General features: G+C 43.0%; 4 protein-coding genes and 1 long non-coding RNA gene across 7 annotated transcripts; 3 read left to right on the top strand and 2 right to left on the bottom strand.

Moving 5' to 3' along the window:
• The first annotated feature begins 5923 nt into the window (after positions 1-5923).
• Positions 5924-9945, top strand: LOC113204311 (protein TAPT1 homolog). The gene is made up of 11 exons (XM_026419464.2): positions 5924-6153; positions 6531-6697; positions 6795-6892; positions 7005-7185; positions 7281-7416; positions 7499-7596; positions 7674-7824; positions 7917-8086; positions 8179-8400; positions 8528-8830; positions 9010-9945. The coding sequence occupies exons 1-11, from the start codon at positions 5967-5969 to the stop codon at positions 9295-9297; spliced, it is 2001 nt and encodes a 666-aa protein (XP_026275249.1). The 5' UTR covers positions 5924-5966; the 3' UTR covers positions 9298-9945.
• Positions 9946-10114: 169 nt separating this feature from the next.
• LOC113204280 (tectonic-3) lies at positions 10115-13380 on the bottom strand. Its single transcript, XM_052269877.1, has 9 exons — positions 12940-13380; positions 12621-12854; positions 12383-12545; positions 12077-12282; positions 11841-12001; positions 11381-11766; positions 11101-11302; positions 10760-10999; positions 10115-10664 (listed from the first exon to the last, which is right to left on the bottom strand). The coding sequence occupies exons 1-9, from the start codon at positions 13378-13380 to the stop codon at positions 10370-10372; spliced, it is 2328 nt and encodes a 775-aa protein (XP_052125837.1). The 3' UTR covers positions 10115-10369.
• LOC127749893 (uncharacterized) lies at positions 12879-13690 on the top strand. Its single transcript, XR_008011411.1, has 3 exons — positions 12879-13028; positions 13110-13337; positions 13420-13690. It is a non-coding gene; the product is annotated as an uncharacterized LOC127749893 (long non-coding RNA).
• LOC113204313 (B9 domain-containing protein 2-like) lies at positions 13397-14550 on the bottom strand. Its single transcript, XM_026419467.2, has 4 exons — positions 14299-14550; positions 14088-14213; positions 13865-13999; positions 13397-13575 (listed from the first exon to the last, which is right to left on the bottom strand). Exons 1-4 carry the CDS (start codon positions 14384-14386, stop codon positions 13397-13399), a joined length of 528 nt encoding a protein of 175 aa, XP_026275252.1. The 5' UTR covers positions 14387-14550.
• Positions 14551-14582: 32 nt separating this feature from the next.
• Positions 14583-21287, top strand: LOC113204312 (eukaryotic translation initiation factor 4E-binding protein Mextli). 3 transcript variants are annotated; one of them, XM_026419465.2, is made up of 13 exons: positions 14583-14741; positions 15567-15701; positions 15784-15924; positions 15995-16167; positions 16240-16483; positions 16912-16983; positions 17878-17938; positions 18017-18177; positions 18296-18423; positions 18514-18572; positions 18929-19236; positions 19327-19457; positions 19934-21287. In XM_026419465.2, exons 2-13 carry the CDS (start codon positions 15569-15571, stop codon positions 20030-20032), a joined length of 1710 nt encoding a protein of 569 aa, XP_026275250.1. In that variant the 5' UTR covers positions 14583-14741; positions 15567-15568; the 3' UTR covers positions 20033-21287. The 3 variants fall into 3 exon arrangements, with proteins under 3 accessions (XP_026275250.1, XP_026275251.1, XP_052125839.1); XM_052269879.1 differs by lacking the exon at positions 14583-14741 and adding an exon at positions 14823-14934; XM_026419466.2 differs by lacking the exon at positions 16912-16983.
• Positions 21288-21344: the final 57 nt, after the last annotated feature.

The following is a 21344-nucleotide window of genomic DNA, read 5'->3' as shown; positions in this document are numbered from 1 at the left end:
TCAGCCCCTAACAACCGACCACGCAATAGATTATTGCAAAAAATGTAATTATGTTTGTGTTTTTAACACAGTGAAATGATGAACAATATGAAGTTATGATATTGATTTCCGGCGCTGTGTCGTGTGGTGGGAGCAGCAGCCAGCAGCAGCCTGGCGCGGGGATGAGGGAGCACTGAGCTGAGCTGTGTGGTTGTGGGAGGGTTAAGATGGACAGGGGGTGGGCGGGGGCGTTACTGATAAGCCCCCCCGCCAGTCTCAGCTGCCGGCGCTGTACATCACATCCACACCGTTAGAGGGGGCGGCCCGTGTCGGCCCGTCCCGACACCGCCCGACCAATCTCTCATACCACTGTTGCTGCGAGCAGTTTTCATTACTCCCCGCCTGCCTGCTGCTTGCCCGCGGTACGGCCCGGGGTCGCGTGTGAGCCTGTGCGGCTCCGCTCATCTCTCTCTGTACCTCCGCTCCCGCAGCCCCCGGCCCCTGGCAACCCGGCAACCAACACTTCCACTATGTGTTACCTTTCTGAACTGTAATCTAACGATGTGTCATGATGTACAACTATAAGACTCTCTAGTCTTGTGTACTTAAAACAATAAATATCAATATCACTACTCTAGTCATCATCTTCTTCCTCCCATCCATTTTTGAGTTCAGTTTACACTCCTTTCCCGCAACGTCACTTTGAATGGCGTGCATATTGACCTATCGTTTCGCTCCCATTTAAATTTCACCAAATTTGTGAAAAGTAACTGAGAGTGCGGTCAGGAAGAAGACTTAAATCATATTTGATGAGAAAAACATTTAAAAGACTCACACTGGCAAGCACCCACCCTGTGCTGAAGAGGGCGAGGAGAGGGGGAGGAGACACTTAAAATATTTTACTGCTTATTGATAAAGACAAGGTGCACTGCAATGTTAACTGGTTGAGGCACTTCAAGCGCCCGGTAGTTAGGCAAAAGAAGACCTCGCAGCACACGTTTGTTGGGCGGGTGGCCTACCCTCCACTCAGCAGGGGCTGAGGGAGAGCACGGCGAGGACAGACGCGGAGAGCGAGCGCGCGGAGGCAGGGAGAAAGAGAGAATCGTTGTTTGCCGAGGGGCTTGTCGCGGGGGAAGGGGGAGGGAGAGAAGGACTGCACCAGGCTAGACGAAGAATTATCGGGACTGTCCCGTCTGCGCCCGGGAGGGGGAGAGGGGAGGGGAAAGCTCCGTGCAGACAGCGCGTCCCCGTAGCCGCGGCCCGACCATCTCGACGGGGGGTCTAATTGGCATCAGTGGCGCTCACTGATTTCCATTCGGCGATCCCGCTTTTCATAAAGTAACTGCCTTGACAGCGACCGCCGCCCCCTCCCGCTCCCCCCCTCCTCCGAGACACTTTCCCCACTATAGGCAGCAAGGGGACCTCGGCTGAAATGATGCCGTTTTAATTTCAGCCAAGGGGCCATCGCCATCGCCGATGATATTAAATAATATTCTGGATCGGAATTTGATTAGAATCCGACGCGAGTGGGGGCGAGGCCGAGTCGGGTGGGGCCGTCATCATATTAGGCGCCTAATCTCCACCCCCGCTTCTGGGCTGATGGACCGCGCGCGGGGGGTAGCGCCTGGTAGCGCCTGGTAGCGCCTGGTAGCGCCTGGTAGCGGCGTGGTAGCGCCTGGTAGCGCAGCCTCCCGCTCCCGGTGCTCGCGGGCTGCCTACTTGCGACGTAAAGTAAGTAGTCTGCCTCCGACCCGGGCTGCTGTTCCGTTGTCATTACCCTCTCGAGGGCCGGGCGCGGGAAAGGGCGCCGCGAGGAGACTCGCACAACCTTGAGTCTGAGACTCTTCTCGGGCGGAGGCGCGCGGTAGCCTGGGGAGCCGGTATATCCTGGCTCGCTTAATCCCCGTGGTTCGGTAATCACCATTAGCTCTAGCAGCCCACCGCCGCACCGCCACCACAGGTACGCCCCCGCCCGGCCGCCTCCACGCCCCTCTCCCCGCCGCCCAGCCCGGTGGCAGGCAGCGCCCCGAATGGACCCTATCCCATCAGTATCGCCGAGAGCAGCCTTGCCGCTCGGCCCGGCCTTCCCGGCCCCGGCATCCTATCCGATTCCATCTCCGCGACAAACTAGACTTAAATGAATTCGGAAATTAATTTATGAAATGGGATCCCGCCGCGCGTGCGATGCTGCCGCGAAGCCGAGGCGGAACGGCGAGAGAATTGAAACCTCGCTCCACGAATTACAGTACTGATGGTGCAGACGAGCTTCCTCGGCCTCCCCGCCCGTCGCCGTCCTGCACCGCCATGGTGTTCCCCACTGGACCGGACGAGCAGGAAGGGTGAAAAATAATCGCACGCACTAAAAATGTGTCCGTGGCCCACCCACTCTCACCCACCGACCGCCGCATCTCGCTCTTTCACTCCCCCACCCCCCAACCCTCCCCTCCTCCGGGCCACCTCTCGCACCTCACCCCCAACCCCCTTTCCCTTTCCGGACAGACAGGCAAATTGAAACAAATAGTCGTGGCCTCCAACCTATGCGCGGAGGCTGGTCTCCCCCGCCCATCTCCCCTCCCTACCCGCTCTGCCCTACCTGCCCTGCGCTGCTTAGGGATCGTCCAAATCACGTTTTGTTTATTTTGCTCCTCAGATTTATTCGGGAGTCTGGCTCCTGCGAGACTCGGGGTAGGCCATCCCGCAGTACGCGCACGCCCTGCAGGCGGGAAGCCCGAGATGTTGCCTACCCACCAGGCGCCATGAGAGCTTGCGGAGGCTGATCTTTCGGCACCTTCGTATAACGGCGATTGGCGGGCGTAATTTTAAGATGATTGCTCACGCTGCCGCCGACCTTCTCTTATCGGGTTTGTTTTTCATTGGGCGAATACTGCTCCGCAACATATATTTTCGGAAAGGGCGTAATGCGGCGTAATGGCTCCACAGCAACCAAGCCTCCGCGCCGTGTCCAGCCACGAACCCCGGGCGCGCAAGGCGATCCTAAACCCAATCAACATTCCAGTGCTCGCCTCACCTCGCCTCTCCCGGCCTCGCCGCCCGCATCAAAGTCCACGAGTGCGTCCGGGGCGTGGGGGCGGCGCCGGGGGCGGCCCCGGGGGCGGCACGCAGCACACACCACGCCGGCCTCCACCCCGGCCAGAGTGCGGTGCCCACTGATTTATCAGAACATTTCCAGCCGGGTGCACACCGTAAGGTGCATGTGAGTGTGAGAGAGAGAGAGAGAGAGAGAGAGAGAGAGAGAGAGAGAGGGAGGGAGTGCGTGTGTAGACAAATGTGGGGGTAGGGGCTAAGTGGGGCGGGAGAGGGGATGGTGGGGATAAGGGGCGCGAAGAGAAAGAGGGGAGAGGGGAGCGTTGGATCGCGCATCCGATTCCGACTAAACTCTGCTCGGAATCTGTTTGTCCGTAAAGCTCGCGCACCGCTCACCGCCCAAAACAAACGATTGTTCACCGCACCCGCGGAATGCCGCGTGTGCAGGCTCTGGGGATCTGAGGGTGTTGGACGGGGGTGGGGGCTTATTCTCTGGAAATCTACTATCACGTTCGGGAAAAGGGGGTAGGTGAATGGGGCATTTGTCTACCTTATGTCTACCTTAAGTTTATTGAAAACAACGACGGGAAACGGGCAGGAAGGAAGAGGGGTGGGGTAGGGTAGGAGAGCGAAGCCTGAAGGCGCAATTTGTCATGTGACATCACTGAAACACACGCAAGCCGGGAAGTGGGCGACCAGAGTAAAAAAAAAAAAAACAGAGCAGACGGCCGATCTGCCGACTACTCGCAATGCCGACTCCACGACGAACGAACCACGAACACGACCTCGGCCTCATTAAACCCGCCAATTAAAAACAGCGGACGCCCTCATCCAGCCTCATCGCGTGCTCGAGATGAAAAACAGACCACTGATACTGTATCATCTGCTTAAAATTAAACTGTTTTCGCGAAACTTCAACGCCAGGGGGCACCTTGACCGCGGGTCGCGGACCCTGACCCTAACACCCGGGAAGACCGGATGGCCAATTCCATGGTCACGGCACGATTTAACCGGTTTCACACCAGGTCGCCGTATCCTGGCCGAGTGCGCACGCACGCACGCACGCACATACAACCACGGTGCGAGGGATGCGGGGCGCGAGCTCGCGCTCTAAAGTGAGGTTAGTCGACTTACATTTCTCGTTGGGCGCGCCGGCCGCGGGGCTGAAGGCGCCGGCCAGCAGCAGCAGCACGGCCAGGGCGCAGAGGCTGGCCGCGGGCCACGCCGCGGGCCGCCGGGGCCCCGGGGGGTCCTGGGGCGGGGGCCCAGGGCCCCTCGTCCTGAAGCTCATTGCGACCCCGCTAGCGTCATCTTGTCAACAACATGGCCCCGCCATGGACCCGCGAGCGCCTCCCGCGCCCGCCCGGCGGCGGCACGGGTTTTCTTCTTGAGCCCTAGCGCCGTCGGTGAGGCCGCCGTCGGGGTCCCGGGTAATCCATGGGGGTGTGTCGGCGGCGGCGAGGCACAAGCGCTGACGAGGCGGGTAGCGGAGCGTGTCGGCGGCGCGGTTCAGGCGGCACTGGCGTAGCACTGAGCGTGGAGGCTCTCTGGGCGTACCGACGCGACGCGACGGGGCAGCCTGGCCGCGCTCTGACCAGAGCCAGGCAGTCTGCACAGGCCCCGCGCCGCCCCTCCCCTATGCCCCGCCACGCCCCGCACCCCACCGCGGAGCCCCCACTCCACCCGCGGGGAGGGCCGCGTCCGCGGGGCGATCTCGGGTTCCTCGTCGCCGGCTGGCATGGGCACGGTCCGCGGGAGGGTGGCGCCAAGCTAGGCGACGGCGGACGCAGCCGCGCAGATATCGACCGACTCCACCGCCGCCGCCCCAGCGTAGCTCAGCGTAGCGCCGGCACGCAGAGGCAAGGGAGCTTCGGCTCGGCTCGGCGCACGCACCCATTCCACCCCTTCCCTCGTCCAACCCCGCCCAACCCCGCCCCGAGGCGCCCGCCCGCCCAGACTTATGCACCCCGCGTTTGGTGTCCACGACCGTCCTTCCAAAAGCCAGCACCACAGCATGACACCGTGAAGTATGAGTTTGGCCACCCGAATATATGGAACGTGCAAGCTAGTACCGACGAAATACCTATGGCCCCACGCCCAAATACACATTTCGAAAAATCAAAAAATTATTTTTATTTAAAAAAACATTTTTTATTTTACAAAAAGAACATGGTATAAATGAAAGAAAACAATTAACACGTACGGGGTCTGACCTAGCTATTTTTTGTCATACCATATCTAAATTTGTGTGTGCGTGTATGGCCAGTTTCTTTCCGTTTGAGGAAAGCTGCAAATACTGACGGCAGAGTGTGGTGAGGGGGTTGCCGCGGAGCGAAAGGCGGAAGGGGGGCTCATACGATGTGTTCGGGACGTGCAGCCATGCTGAATGGAAGGGTGGGGGTGAGCGCTTGGAGGGTTGTTCACCCCCGGTGTCCCTGGCACGGTGTCGCCCTCCACCGGAGCCTTGCTGAACCAGAACGAGAAAAAGGAAATTACGTTGATTCCGAAATTTATTGAGCACCATGTTGTTCACCATGGCGGCGAAGGCCTGTATTTTGGGGTTTCTTGTTTCTTTTACAGAAAAATATCTTGCATTGTAGATATCAAGTTGGTATCATCATGAAATTGGACCAATCACATTATCAACCCACATATCTGCGTGAAACGCGTCGCGTTGATTTCTCGTTTAGTCGTTCTGGAAATACTGGCAGAATATAATTTTCGGAAGATGCCTCTAGTCGCAGATTCTGGTAGTTCCCTACTTTTTCCCCACTTTAATGCGTTTTCACGTAACCCAAGGAAAATGGGACGCGTGTACTTGTGAACTTCCCCCGCGCCCAAACGCCCAAATAGGAAGCCATGCAAGATTATTCACAGGCTGAAAGGACACGTACCACAAAGTCGGTATTCGCAGGGCGTTGGTTGTTTAGAGAGATGTCACCATGGCTGACAGAATTGGTGGACAGCACGGTCATCAAAATGAGAAAAAAATCAGGTTTAGAACTAGCTCTCGAGTTGTTTACAACAACGAAAATAAAGTAGAGGACTTGTTTAATGAAGCGGACTTAAAGAACAGTTGGGACAGGCAAGACATTCTGCGTGACCAAGAAAATCCTCGGTCGAAGATAGGTTAGAGACATTGTTATGATACTCTACAGTGACATCTGTTCGCATTTTTAGAACACCTTCTTCTCATTTAAGTTAAATTTACTTTTCCTCTCCTGCGTAAAGTGTCATATGTATATTTTGTCTTTCGATTATGCTATTTAATTTTATTGATATTCTATACTTGGAAAACCATTGTGACCTCTAAAGACAGACATTGAATCTGATGTATTTTTGCTTAAGTTTAAAACTGGCTTCTGCAATTCAACTGTCGTCTACATCTTTTTAAAATTTTCATGATGTTGATTAATGAAATTATCATCTTCAAGCTTTTTTTCTCAACATGACTTGTTTCCTTGTTGAATGATAATCCTCATCACCTTTTACTCCTTTTTCTTCAGATTTCCAGAGAAGACCGTCACTTTTAGAGTTTCTTCGGGTAGAGTTAACGCGAAGCTATCTTCTTGAACATGATGAAGAGCGTTACTCTGCTCGTCGTGAAAAGGTTTATTCCTTTATGAAAATACCCAGGGAGGTAGAAAAGTTTATGACATATGGATTCTTCCAGGTAAAAGCGCGAAGCTCAAGTCATCACTATACCTTGCAGCTGAAATTTTGGTATTAAAACTATACTGTTCTTCAATACATTTGTGATTTCTTTACAGTGCGCTGATTCTTTCCTGTTTGTTTATACTTTCCTGCCCATGCGATTTATTATGGCTTTCCTCTCTCTTATCACAAGGCCATTGCGTGCTTGCTTTGGGTAATTTTCCTCCTTCCCCATTTTTTTTATTATGGATTCTCTTAAGAAATTTATTCAAAACATTACTTTTCTCCAAAACCACTTCATTGAATGCTTTTGTTGTATTTTTCAGAGGGTCAAGACAAATTAGAACCAGAAGCATTTTGGCTCCAGCTGAAATATGTGACCTTCTGAAGGCTTGCATCTTAATAAGCTGCAGTATGCTTATGTTCTACATTGATACAAGTATGATGTACCATCTAATTAAGAGCCAATCTGTCATAAAATTATATATTTTCTACAATATGTTAGAGGTAGAGTCCTTAAATTACCACCATGTAAACATGATCAATCAACCAACAGTAAATAGTATTGTAAAATTATCTACACCGCTTGATTAAATTTCTAGGTTGGCGATCGTCTTTTCTCTGCCTTTGGACAGGACACAATTGATGCTTTATTCTGGACAGCCACAGAACCAAGGGATCGTAGAAGAGAACACCTTGGAGTTATACCTCATCTATTTTTTGCAGTTGCATATGTCTGTATCCTTTCTGTGTAGAACGCTTCAGAATCAATATTACTTTATTTAAATTGATTTGCATATCATCCTTAGTGTTGAGTCAGTTCTCCATAGCCTCCTTGTTCTCTGCCAGGCCACAACGCTTAATGTTGCCATAAATTCCAACAACAAAGCTCTTTTAACCATTATGATGTCTAATAATGTGAGGCTTATTGTCAATGCAGTCTTCAGGTGTATCTAGCCTGGTACATTCTAATATCCATCTTCATCTTCTTGCAGTTTGTCGAACTTAAAGGCAGTGTCTTTAAGAAATTTGACAAGAACAATCTTTTCCAAGTGTCTTGTAGCGATGTTCGGGAAAGATTTCATCTTTTTGTTCTTTTATTCATCGTAGTACTACAGACCATGAGGGAATACTCTTGGAAAGAAGGTCAGTATTAATTTTAATGCAAGAGATCTTGTATCTCTTGTTTAATGTTTTGCAAATTAATTAGGTTTTGAGTAAATTTGTAACATTTTCAGAACGGTTGTGGGTACTTGTACCTGATTGCCTGATGGTGTTGGTAGCTGAGGTTCTCGTTGATTGGATCAAGCATGCTTTCATCACACGCTTTAATGAACTCAAGGTTGATGTTTACCGTGATTACACCATCAGTCTTGCCTATGATATGGCTCAAACTAGACAAAAGCATGTAAGTACTTTTGTCTACTTTAAAATTGAAAAATGTTCTTTTTCTTTTACTATGCTTGTTTTTATTATTCTGCTGTCTTTTCATTTTTCAAGGCATTTTCGGACCACTCTGATCTAGTTGCACGTCGAATGGGGTTCATACCCCTACCCCTTGGAGTAGTCATGGTTCGTGTCTTAGCTCAGGCCCTAAATATCGAATCAGCTGCCTCAATTTGCCTGTTTGTGCTTGGCTATTTATGTGTGACATCATTCAGGATTTTAATATCTGTAGTTATACTTGGCAAAGCCTGTGATTTAATCAATCAGCACCGACTTGTGAGTATTTGGTATTCCTTTCCTATATTATCTATCAAGTATTTAAATTATTATTTAGCTATCTCTAGCCATACTCCCAGTGTCCTAATCTTTTTCTATGATCGACTTGATATTTAATTATTTATAGGACAAGGCACAACGGGCCGGGGACATGACGCCTCCCTGGAATCGTGCAAGTAGCCCAACTAGTCATAGTCATGCTGCAAATGGAGGTCGGGATAGATCAGTAGTCCGACAACTTGTTCTGACCCCTATAACTCCAAGCCAGTCCATACCATCAACTCCAGCACCCCTTTCACCAGAAACTTATCATTCACCAATGCAAACAAGTCGAATTGAGAAACCTATTCAAGAACCAGCAAGAAAAGTTTCAAATGTAGATACTAATGCAACAAACTTGGGACCTGCTGCTATCTTCTCTAACAGTGCTGTAAGTACTCCTCTACTATTTTATTTCACAATCTTTTAATCTTACAAAACATGTGGATGTACTTGTTTGTATTGTGTTCCGTGTTCAAGCAGCTGCATTAGAGTTCAGCATTTCTTAGACACAGCTCACATTTTAAGAGGTATTATCAAAATCCATTGGTTTTCTTTGTTCTCAAACAGGTTGATATCAGCAATGTGTGCCTGAATGCAGAACTAATAGATGATAGACCTTCCCTTGGCATGAAACCTATTTCCGAAACAGAGGCTTTGACAAGAAGTGAACCAAATGTTAACAAAGAGGAGGAAAATGAAGATGATTCTCCATTAGACAACCCTCTTAATGATTCCCTTGCCAGACGAGCTGAGTCTGAACCATCAATACCATTAGCAATTGAGGCAGATGAGGCTCCATCAATTACTGCTCCTACTATGACAAGTGCTTGCCAACCTGATACATCCACCTGCTAATTTTGCCTGCATTAAATTGTACCAATTTACAGCTAAGCTAGGTTTCTTCTTTTTCGCACATTTTCCTTAGCTATAAGTTGTAAATTTCTGACCCAACATGTTTCATTGAGCCCTTTGATTGCTTGTGACTGTTGCCTTGCTTTTCTTCATTCAGTTTCTTCTACTCCAGGGACGAAAGTAAAAGAAGACATCAGGGGCAGGGGCCAAAAAAATAATTGAGTTTCTTAATTTGTTACAATTTGACTGTGATCATAAAGTTGTTGTAAGATTGATATCTTTCATAGAAGTGTAAGTGATTAAATTCAACCCTAAACCATTTTCTAAACTTTGTGGTAATAAGGTAGGAAAAGAGGTGTTCTCAGACTAATTTATTTTTTAATAATTAACCTCTAACATATTTCTAGGTATGATCTCTTTAGGCTTCCGCTGCCATTTAAATTAACAAACTACTGTGTATTTTTGTATTAGTTAAAATACAGTAGTGTACAAACCAATCTTGCAATTAAGGATTTCAACATGTTTGGTGTGTGGTAGAACGACATACCAACACTTATGTGTCGGTTTATTGGCTAGTCATGAGCTGTAGCTATCTGAGTCCAACCACTGCTTCTTGATGTTTTACCAAAACAAATAAAATGATAAAAATAATTTTCATCTTTATATATTATTGTGGTACCAAAAGTTAAACCTAAATTAATTACCATCAAATTGCTTCAAAAGTTATAAGAAAGCAGAAATAAGATGGTCTAACTTTGAGGTTTCATTAAAATATTTAAAAAAAAAAAAAACAAGTTGTCTCTAGACTAGAACAATGAGGTCTTTTTAATGATAACTTTGTTTTGGATACAATATAGACTAGAATATAATATTTGGTGCAAAGACTACAACTAAATTGAAAAAATACCAGAAAAGTAGAATAGAATATTTTGCATTGAACACAACCCACACTCTAATATATTGTCACACACAACACCAGTTTACTAAATTTATAGCAAACATACATAATAACTGAATAAAAGTGCAGCTTAAAAACAACAATTTTAATTTTTAGAAAATGTACCATAGGTAGCTATTAAGAGTGGTAAAAACTATTCACATGTAGAAGTGCTAATACTAGAAGAGATACAAGCAGAAGAAAGTTATTGTATACAATTAGGTGAGCTGTATTTTCTGATGACATGAAGGGATAAAAGAAGTCAGGGGGCAAACGGATGTGAATTGCTGGTGGTTCAGCAAATCGAGTAACTGCTGGAGAAGACACATCAACAAATTTTACGGTTGATACAATCCTCAAATGGAGAGATTCATTTCTTTGATAGCAAGTTTCCGATGAACAAGCCAATCCAATGTCTTGTATTGAGGTGAATCTGATGGGAAATAAAAAGACATGAATGCTTGAGCTAAGTTAAAAGTGGTAATGTGAATAACTTATAAATTAAAGGCAGCACACTAAAACGCTTACTTAAGAGAGGCACCAACAATTCTTGACTGTGGTTTTAATGTAGTGCCTACAAAACCATGCATTACTTGTAATTGGATCCCAAGTGGGACATTCTCACAGGTTTGCAGGAGACGATCCTCATCGGTGCCTTCTTTTTGGTCAACAATAGCCTGATTTGAAAATGGAGCTTGAGCGTCTAATAGAAGAGGAATCCATTCTTCTGGATTAGAAACATTCGCATTTCCAAACATTGCTATCATCCTTGGCAGGGAAAATAAAAGTCAGAATTTTGTGACAGACAATAATGGACCGTAACATAGCTACTTTATCATTAGTAACTAATAGATGTTAAAATTACAAACCTTCTCCACTCTGACATCAGGTTCCCATTCTCAAGGAATCCACCCTCATGTCCAAGAAGAAGGTGGAGCATTCTCATTCTTAGTCCTATGCACATGGACTGAGATGAAATGTTTTTAAGAGAGACTTCAACACCACATGACACATGCAAATCCTCTCCAAAAGTTACAATGTGCCTCTGGTTTGGAGTCCAATCACACATTCCTACAAAAGAAAAATTTCAGATTGGTACATTTAAAGACTAACACCAAATACAAAATCACTGTTCTCTTTAGGTTTTACCGTATAGATTTGATTTTGGTAATGTTATCCATTGCTTAGAATCAGGGCTCAGCTCAATTGTATGAAAATTGATACTGCCCCTCGATCCATTGGTAACATCTTTGCTGCTATTAGAATTAGACATCAGCTTCAATCCAGCTATAACTGGCTTCCCAACAGTATATCCTCTATTACCGCTGCGAGAGAACATCACACTTTTGGCTTGAGAAGCAGTACTGTTCATAATTTTCTCAGCCGTGCTATTAGAGGTTATCCATTTGAATTCCACAGAGAATGATTGATGGAGTGACTGGGTTGACCATTCTTCAGCTAAAGACATGTTAAGCAACCACATATAGGCTTCTACATGTTCTAGCCCAGCAGTTCCATTGTGGTGGAACACAAGCCTGTAAGCAAAAAGCGGGAATAATAATGAAGAAATTAATTTAAGTGCATTAAGACACTGCAATCTTTAACTCACATCAGTTTCTTCACAATGCCATGACAAATACTAGATTTTAATCCAAACACCATTCTGTCAATCGAAATATTTTTACAGCTCTCAGCAGAAGAGTTTTCAAATGGAGGGCCTGAGCATGTAAAGTATTTAACAGGTGCACATATAGAGCCTGGGCAAGTCTCCTGCTCAACCAAAAGAAAAAATGTTACATACTGATTTATGAAAGATAACTATTTACCTTCTTACATTCAACATACATTATTTTTAGAAATCATTCCAGTCTGATTTATGAGCATTGGTGACTGAACAATCCCTGATATCTGGCGGATTAATCCCAAGCTGACCTTTTCACAATCTTTTTGGGTTGAGGGAACTTTGCGAATACATTGTGATGAGGAAGGGAGAAGGTAAGGCACCCTTTTCATGGCAGAGCATGTTGTAGTCAATCCAGATGCTGGTAACTCTAGAAATTTTAATTTTTAAATTAATTAATTTTACATCAGGTTTCACTGTTAGAAAAATAGTAAATAGCAATTCTGAAGAATACAAGCATTGAAACTTACCTAGAGAAAGTATTTGGTTGTTTTGCAAGACCCAGATGGGGGACCCTGCTTTGTATGGCTTTGGTTTTTCAATTGAAAGCAGGATGCCAGAGCTTGGTTCTGGCCAAAATGATACATGTGCTTGTCTCCAAAGCTTAGAAAACTCTTGATTGCTTATGATTGCCTGTAATTCAAAATTATCACGAGCCATATTTCAATAATTTCAATAGAGTTATTACCTTACAGAAGTAACACTTACTGAATGTGAGGGATAAAGCACAGATCCTGCAAGATTTGAGCGCACAATACAGAATGCACCATTCTGTGTCTGTTTTAAAATATGTTCTGAATTGTTTAGAAAAACTAATTTTGAAGCATAGCAGTATCGGTTATCATACGGAGGGTAGCCCTCCACTTGGCAGTGGGAGAATGAGGTGCGGTGAAAGGGAGAGCATTCTGGATCACAACAGCAGTTTATATCACAAGAGTATGACTGAAAATATTTTAAAAAATTAATAAAAAATTTAAAACTATAATTTGTTTCCTGAAAATCCTAGGGTAAAAGTGTTCAATATTACCGTAAGATCACAGGCACATATTCCACTGTTGTCATAGCCCAAAGTAGCTTCCTCCAATGGTTTCTGTGCAATGGGTGACGCAGTGGGAGGTACTGTAGTAGTACTAGTAGTAGTTTTCTTCTGTATTTGAGTTGTGATTTCAAACTGATTCTTTGTCACATTTTCAGTAGGTATTGCAGAGGGACTTACTGCATTTCCCTCTTGTGCGGCAGGAATGGATGTAGTAGTTTCCAGACTAGGTATTTGGGAGGAGACTGGCACCTCTATACTAGATGCAAGAGTTTCATATGTGGAGCAAGTAATGCTTCCAATTCCACATGTTGTTGGGTCTGTTGTGGATGAGAGACTTCCTCCAGTTGGTGGTACAGTTTGACCAACAACTTGAGAAAAAAGGACAAGTAAGAAAATTACTAAGTCCATAGTTGATTTTGCTACCTTCATGTCTTCTGCCAGCAAGTTATGTTTCAACTCCGAATTTAGCAAAGTTTCGGAGAATGACAGAGATTTCAAGATGTACTGAGCCCATAGTTTCTGTTTGTAAACGGTAGCGGTCGGTAGAATTGTGAACAAGATCAGGCGTCTTCAGTTGAGCACCACCACCAAGAAAATGTTGTCTAAATTGTTCAGCAAGAGTTCCTGTTAAATAAAAGAAAGTTCTGTTTTAATAATTCTATTAGATTTAGTTCAATAAATAATTTAATAATTGTTTTTTGATTATTTTAAAATAATATTTTTATGGTTAATAAATAGTCACTTCAGAAGCCCGGAAACACGTTAAATATACTTTATAGGTACACGTGTCGGCGCCTCCTGTTATTTTTAATTTTTCTGAATTTGAGGCCTTTTAAGTGGGAGGGGTCTTAAACGCGTGGGGGGGGGGGGAGTCTTAGACTCAGGTGAATGCGGTAATATACTTGTTGCTAACCGATTGGTCTCCATGTCACAACATCAACTTTGTGGGTTCCTGGAGATGTTGGAATGTAGCAAAACCCATATCCATACACTTCACTGCGTCCAAACTTATCATAATGGTACACTTGGAGATGAATCTTGGGCCAACCTGAGAAATACATGTAGTAGTTCACCAGTTAGTATGAAATAATTGAAACAGACATTATAAATCTAGAGACGTAACTAAAATCTCAGACCTTGAACACCTTTGGTGGCAAAATGTACATCGATAGGGTGACTCCAAACAGCTATATCTTGCCAAGAAGGGTTGTCAACATGCGTCTGACCATCTGTTAGTCCTTCAATAACTCGCCAACCCGCACCTATGAATGATTGTCTGTTATGTGAGGATTCATTATCGAAATAACAACAAGCAGACACCACGAATGTCACCTGAAATACATTTACCTGCATGTATACCCCACTTGCAAAACAAATTATGGCTGGGGAACCCAGTTGCGCTCAAAATTTGACCAATAATGTGAACCTCGGCCATTTAACAAGGAAAAAGTCAAAGTTATCTCACAACATTGTCAAAAAAACTAAGATACTGCAACAGGGCCGAACAGCGTATTTTTGAAATTGGACTCCAAATCCAAACAAACTGGTTGTTTACATTTCCGCCTTCTAGAAAGGAAACATAAACTGACTGTTCAGATGTTTGGAGTAGTTTGGGGTCTTGCGACAAGGCCTCGAGTAAAAACAGAAAAAAATCTTTTCCTTTCTCCCTTAACTTTTTTTGTTTTATTACGATTATTTTTTGTCCGAACGAAAGCTCAGCTGCTGCTCTGGAAAGTTAGGTTGAACTTCATCATTACAGAACTGTTTTCTTCGTTCTACTCAATCAAAAGGCATGTGAATAAAACTTAAGTGTTATTTACTGAGACGTCTATCTAAATTGCATTGAAGTTACATGGAACACTTACATTAGTCAAGTACTTTGGGATTTTCACCCTTTGCTTTGTCATGACATTTTAACTGGGTCCATCGTAGAGAGAGTCTCACGAAGCCTATGAGTGAATTGAAAGCTCAATCAATGAGTATGTAAGTGCACAATCTTCCATGCACACCTCATTCAATAACCTATGCAACAGTGATCACTCCCAATGATCATCTTGTTGCTTTCCCTCAGTTAATCATGTTCTCTATGTGCCAAAAGTGAAGTCCTTAGCTAAGGTTCTCTTCTAATGAAAGCAATGATTTATCATGCACTGTCACTATTTTCTTCTGTGCAACCTTGATCACTTTGTTTATTGATGCAACAAGTATAGACATTGCCGATGTTGACATTCATCTGTAAAATTTAGTTATGTGTCCTGATTCTTCATTTGTTGAAGCCTGATAGATCCATTCATCTAAATAGATTAGATGATCTGACCCAGGTGCTGAAATTAATGTGGCGACGGTGTAAAGTTTTCTGCTCGAGTGGCCATACACCTGCATATAGGCATTTAACTTAAAGCAAACGTCAATTTACTTGCTGTTAATCATTTTTACGATATAAGTTCAAGTACGCTCCCTTAGTTTGAGTTTGAAATGGTTGGGGATGCGGCGTTGCCACATTGACCTCAACGGCTGGGTCAGATCGTCTATAGCATCAACTGACCCTAGAGTTTTGTTTGGATCCCGGTTATTTATATAGTTTTTTAAAACCAAGTTTTTATTATTTGTTGTAGAAATGTCTGCACTTAGTCTTCAGGCTCGTGTCAATACCAGATCTGTCAAAAAGTTGGAGAAACCTCGGCCCCTCAAACTATCTACATCACTAACTAGACATCCTGAAAATCGCCTCTCATCAGGGGGTATATCAGGTAATGCCTTGTTGTTCTAGCTGTATTTAATTATTCTTACTTTGCCTGCTGCTTGTCTATTAGAGCAATCATATTTTTTCAGTGGATGAAGTTATGACCCTGGCAGATTTAGTTTGCCAGCACATCATCAATGGTAACTGTGATCGTTCACTTCAATCTAATGTTTTGACCTTAAGTTCAAGCCTCAAACTGTATGGTCAACAACTAGAAACAATATACAAAGGTATGTTTAGCATCCAGTTTTTATACTCAACTTGGTATATTAAGCAGTTTTAAATAATGATATTTTTCAGATCAACTGGACCGTCTCTTTGTAACATTTCGAAACGGCTCACGTGATGAAAAGTTGGACTATGTATCAAGACTTCACTTACTTGAGTTGGTTGAGCTCAGGGGAGCAAATTGGACTGGAGGCGACAACATGTCTGATTATTATCGTCACAAAATCTCTCACACTCACCATGAGGTTTGTGTTAAATCTGTTTCCCACCTTTGCGCTAATTTTCTAGATCCTCCCATAATATTTGTATTATTTCAGCAAGAAGTACTGGAAAGTCCCGGTACACCTAGCAGTGCTCTTGCTGGATTGGGGCCATTTGGCCAGGCTGGCCCACTGGCCTTAGGCTTGACTCCAATGCCATCACCTACCACTCCACAACCAACTCTACTTGGCCCAGGAGAAATTCTCAAAACATCTGGCAAATTTCCTAAGCCTACTAAGATACCAAACAAAAACTACTGTAAGGATGAAGTTGTCATTCGTAATTCTGATTCAGGAAAAGGTATGTGAAAACTTTATATAAATTGAAGTAGTGGACAATGAATTGCAATTTTCATTTCTCTCTATCTCACTAGAAATTGTAGATTATTACTGTCTTTTATCAAAACATATTGTTGTTTTGATTTATATTGTTGTTTTTCTTTTCTTTTTTCAAATCAACAAAAACAATTGAATGACAAACTTCTTTTGTTTTTTGGTCTCATCATATTTCTCCTATTAAGTGTATTGTAGTTGGTTGCTACTATTATTTTTTATTACAGCAGTCAGTAGTAGCACAGTATTACCCTTATTTTGTCATCTGTATTAAGAAATAAGGACAGTCTATATATTATGCCTACCTTCTTTTTCTTTAACCTGACTGTACCTTAATTGTCAGTGGGTTGTTAGGGAAGGGGAAACCATTGTTAGACAACTGTGTGTTTGTTTTAGTGATGGGAATCAAAGGACGCAGGGTGCACATGATCGAAGAAATGAGTGAAACCATCATTTCATTTCAGAGAGGTAATGAGTTAGCTGCATGAGTTAGTTGCCTGTAACTAACTAAAACCTAATGCCTTCTGTATTGAAAGTCAAGATTTATTGGAGATCACGGGAAGAATGTCAATTATTTGGATGTTTGCCTAAATGGACTCGACAAATGTAAGGTTTGGTAGTTCCACCCAGGGAATGTTCAAAGTCACAATTTTTAGTAATTTTCAGGAAATATTTCTGTTTAAAACTTATTGTCGGTCAAAAGTTTTCCAAATACTATTATTTGTAACTGTTGAAAAATCAATGCATCGTTGATTTGGGTTCAGTGGTTTGAATTTGTGGCTGTGGGAACTGTACTAGATTTACAGTCAGCACCATCTACATTCCATTCCTCATTTTATTCTTTTTGATTCCCCCCTCCCCTCTTCTACTTTGTATTGCAAGACTTTGGACATTCACTTAACTAGATCAGCAAATCTTACTTTTGCCAGAGCAGTTGGAAGCATCCTTGTCAATATCGTTTTTTTTTTTCTTTGGTGAAGCTTTCTTTGCTGTTCTCTGGCCCTTCGTTGTAACCTGTGTATTGGGAATCTGATCATTGCTTATTTCCTTGATTAATGCGTGTTTGGCGTCATTTATCCGTAATTTTAATCTACCAACTCACAACCTGTGACTGTGATTTTCTTGTAACATTTTTATTGCTTTATATGACCTATGTGTGGTAAGTCAGTGCTTGTGCAAGTGAATGTTGTCGTCAAAGATTATTTCAAGTTCTAATCATGGTGCTGTTTCTGTTCGACTAATGTGCTTTATTACCAAGCTTGTGGTTAGGAGTTTTATTTGTATCCCTTAACTTTTAAAGCTGTTTAATCATGAACACACATTCTATTCTCTCACTCATCTTTCTCCCTTTTTTTTTTGTAGTGAATCCAGGTGCCAAAGAACGACTGGTTCAAATCACAGGTCCTACAGAAGAGAAAATTATGTGAGAGTCGGCTATAGCAGTATTTTACATATTCTGTCCTCAAGCTCAGTAAAATAAGCAATTGTTTTTTCATTTCAGCCATGCCAGGCAATTAATGGAGGACACAATACGACGTAATGCTTCACCTGTCAGACCTGAGCAGCCTGAAGGACTACGTGAGCATCGTGAGACATTGGGTGGTTCAAGTTCAAGCTTGAATAGTAGTGCATCAGACGACAGCGCTCGCATCTCACAAGGAGGTATTTTTAAATGAGATTGTTCCAATTATGTTAACACACTTACTTATTTTTGATGCAAAACTGTAATGCTATACATTCAGACACACAACTATGTTCTCAAACAAGATTTATTTATTAGGTGTTAGGCGTTCCACCCTGTTGCACAGCTTTTCTACAAATGATGCCAGTCTTGGGGAGTACAAGTACACAGTGGCAGTCGGTGGCTGTGTTCTCAAAATTACTGGATCTAATCATGATATAGTGCGGGTATGATTTTTCATAATATCATTCATTTATTTTAATGTTAGAGTATGTGAGAAAACATGTTTGCATCACCAAAATATAATTTGCCTGCAGGCTGCAAAACTGGTTTTAGATGAGTACTTTGCAGGTCAAGACCATGGATACTTTGATAGGTAAAGTTTCAATAATTATTTTAAAATAATACATACTAGTAATATTACCATATTCACCTGAGTCTAGGACCCCCCGGAAGTAGGACCCCCCCCCACCCCCACCCATTTTAAAGGGCCCAAATTAAAAAAAAAAATTAACGGGAGGCGCCGAGACGTGTATAAAGTGTATTTAACGTGTTTCCGGGCTTCTGAAGTGTGCGGGACCCCCCTTGGCTTAACCTGGGCGTATAAGACCCCCCCTTACTTCCGCGACGAATTTTTGGCGAAAAAAGGGGGTCTTAGACTCAGGTGAATACGGTAATAGGTAAATAAAGTAATTTTTATTTGTAATTTGTTATTTTAATCTTTAAATGTAGCTATGAGGAAGAGTTGCCATCACCTACATCCACCAGTGCAATTGCTACAAATGCAGCCTCCATCACCACCTCTTCCCCTAACTTGGGCTCTACTGTGGAAACTGTTCTTGCTGCTTCCTCCGGCGTACCAACACATTCTGCTGCTCCATCTGGAACAATTTTAGCTTCTGCTGTACCTGTTCCTCAGATAGAAAGTATTGGATCCAGTAGTTCCAATCCACATACAATCTCTACCATTGCAGCTAGCAACAGTGGGGAAAGTTCAACCAGTGAAAGTGAGGAAACCATTAGATCTGCTGCCCCACCTGGTAATAATTAAAACTTAGTGGTTTCTATGTCAGTAACCAAATGGTGTGGGTCAAATATATCCTGTATTTATTTGTTTCAATCTAATTTAGGATCAGAACTTGTGAAGCGAAAACAGTATAATCTTGAAGAACTGTTGACTTTGGCTGCTAGCCCGATTTCTCGGGAAGCTCCTCTTGAATGGCAACGAATTGCCAAAGAATTTCCGTCAATAGTGAAGAAGGTACAGGAAATTTGGACTTGTGGTTATGCTGGTGACTATGTGGGCAACTATGGAAGCTATTGCTATGACTACGATTACATGAGTCATTACATGGGCAGCTATTACCCCAATGGTTATGTGACTGGCTATATGACTGATATGCATGGAGCATGTGCTATTAAGTGGAGTCCCTGGGGCCAACGTAAATACACCCGCCATTTGATACCATTTTACAGACCTACTTAACCATCCTACCCTCCCCTTACCAAACCTGCAGGTGATATATCTTCTCACCTTTACCCAAATGACCCAGCTTTTCTCAATTAATTCTTGCTTTGCATCTTGTAATCTGTAGTGCTTAGGTTAGGTCCATGCTTTACATGAAATGGCTTAGTTTGCTGTCATTACCATGCAAATCTTGTGTAGACATGCAGCCTGAACTTGGTTTTGAACTTGAGATGAGCTATGACTTATGTTCATTTGTTTTGCTTTTACAGACGGATCCCTTTGAACCATCTCAATATATTCGTCCACGAGATGCTGTCTGCAACACAGTCATCAGTGCTTCTGAATCAGGATCACCAGACCCTGAGTGAAAAGCAAGTACAAAAAAGGGGTTTAAGATACCTAATAAAAATTGTCAAAGCTTCTTTAATTTAGGAAATTTTTGTCAGTGATTCTTTTAAATGTTTACATAACTTTCTAACTGACTTGAGGTTAAATCTTATTTTTCCTTGTGGTATTTTTAGGCAATACTGACTACATAGCATCCTCTTAACTGTATCTGATTCTATCTGTACAAGGTATACCACCAACGTTTGTTTGCGCTGTTCTTTCCTTCCGGTTTTGTCACCAATGCCAAACATGAATGTTTGACTGAGAACTGGAATTGGTGTGTCCTTGCCGTTAAAAAATGTGTTATTTCTCTTTTCAGTATTGTATGTTTATTTATTTATTTCTGTATGTATATGAATTATATCCTGATGCTTCCTTTACTTAAAGAAGTCAGGTGCTGTAGTTATAAGGTATCAGTCCTGATGATTTGAAATCTAATCAAATCTTTGTGCACTATTGTGTCAATGGCATAAAGTCTTGGTTTCTTTGCCTCTGCTAAAGATATTTCTTGAAGTTTATGATATTAGTTTACAAAGGAGTACTTTGAGCATGTTCCATTGGAAGATCTGAATTGGACAAGTCTTCTGTCATTATTCTGCATTCTGTTCAAATTATTTTTTTGTGGGGGACTTCCATTGCCGAGTTACCCAAGCTTTTCATTTTTATAAAATCTATTTTTATTCTGAAGCTTAAGATTAACGAGCATAGACCAATTAGTGAAGTCTGTCTAGTATTGATTTGTTGTTTCCTGTCATTCTTGTCTTTAACCAAAGCGATTGTAGTTTTAACAAGTTCTGTAAGTATAACATGTGATCATTTCCCAAAATATTCATTTTTGTTGATATTTTGTACCAAATTTTGAAGTTTGTGTGATTATTAGTCAAAAGTGCCGTAAACCAAGGTGCTCCCAGGAATCTCTTAAATTTATGTTCAATGAGGTACTATTTTGCTTGTTTACAAATGACTGTTGGATCTGATATTTCCTTCATTTAGAACTCCTGTGATTCTGATTTTGTTTTCTGTTGCTCACATAATTATGTTTCAGTATTGAAATTAATGTATTGACCACTGTTTGTAATGATCTATTACTAATCTCATGTGTATTTGATAGTGTTGTCAAAATGTATTAAAGTCACTCCCCTCCTCTTAAAGACTGTGACCTAATGTTTTTGTTACAAAGAAATTTTATTGTGATTATATTCTATTAAAATTGGAAATAAATTTGCGTTAAGACTACGTTAAAATATTTTCAAATTGAAAATTGACAGAGTTGCAAGTTGAAAAATGACGAGA

This window comes from Frankliniella occidentalis, unplaced genomic scaffold, assembly GCF_000697945.3.
Source record: "Frankliniella occidentalis isolate FOCC.00 unplaced genomic scaffold, Focc_3.1 Scaffold105, whole genome shotgun sequence".
In the NCBI taxonomy this organism is placed as follows: domain Eukaryota; kingdom Metazoa; phylum Arthropoda; class Insecta; order Thysanoptera; family Thripidae; genus Frankliniella; species Frankliniella occidentalis.
This window is presented reverse-complemented; position numbering and strand designations above follow the sequence as displayed.

Excerpts from the sequence above, each read along its gene's own strand:
- LOC113204312 (XM_026419465.2), top strand. The coding sequence starts at position 15,569 with ATGTCTGCACTTAGTCTTCAGGCTCGTGTCAATACCAGATCTGTCAAA. Across the intron at positions 16,484-16,911 it reads TAATTCTGATTCAGGAAAAG|TGATGGGAATCAAAGGACGC; the intron begins GTATGTGAAAAC and ends TGTTTGTTTTAG. Across the intron at positions 16,984-17,877 it reads CATCATTTCATTTCAGAGAG|TGAATCCAGGTGCCAAAGAA; the intron begins GTAATGAGTTAG and ends TTTTTTTTGTAG.
- LOC113204313 (XM_026419467.2), bottom strand. The coding sequence starts at position 14,386 with ATGGCCGAGGTTCACATTATTGGTCAAATTTTGAGCGCAACTGGGTTC. Across the intron at positions 14,000-14,087 it reads TGCCACCAAAGGTGTTCAAG|GTTGGCCCAAGATTCATCTC; the intron begins GTCTGAGATTTT and ends TGTATTTCTCAG. Across the intron at positions 13,576-13,864 it reads TGTGACATGGAGACCAATCG|GAACTCTTGCTGAACAATTT; the intron begins GTTAGCAACAAG and ends TTTATTTAACAG.
- LOC113204311 (XM_026419464.2), top strand. The coding sequence starts at position 5,967 with ATGGCTGACAGAATTGGTGGACAGCACGGTCATCAAAATGAGAAAAAA. Across the intron at positions 6,698-6,794 it reads TGACATATGGATTCTTCCAG|TGCGCTGATTCTTTCCTGTT; the intron begins GTAAAAGCGCGA and ends ATTTCTTTACAG. Across the intron at positions 7,825-7,916 it reads GGAATACTCTTGGAAAGAAG|AACGGTTGTGGGTACTTGTA; the intron begins GTCAGTATTAAT and ends TAACATTTTCAG.
- LOC113204280 (XM_052269877.1), bottom strand. The coding sequence starts at position 13,380 with ATGAAGGTAGCAAAATCAACTATGGACTTAGTAATTTTCTTACTTGTC. Across the intron at positions 12,546-12,620 it reads TGCTTTATCCCTCACATTCA|GCAATCATAAGCAATCAAGA; the intron begins GTAAGTGTTACT and ends TTTGAATTACAG. Across the intron at positions 12,002-12,076 it reads GAATGATTTCTAAAAATAAT|GAGACTTGCCCAGGCTCTAT; the intron begins GTATGTTGAATG and ends TTGGTTGAGCAG.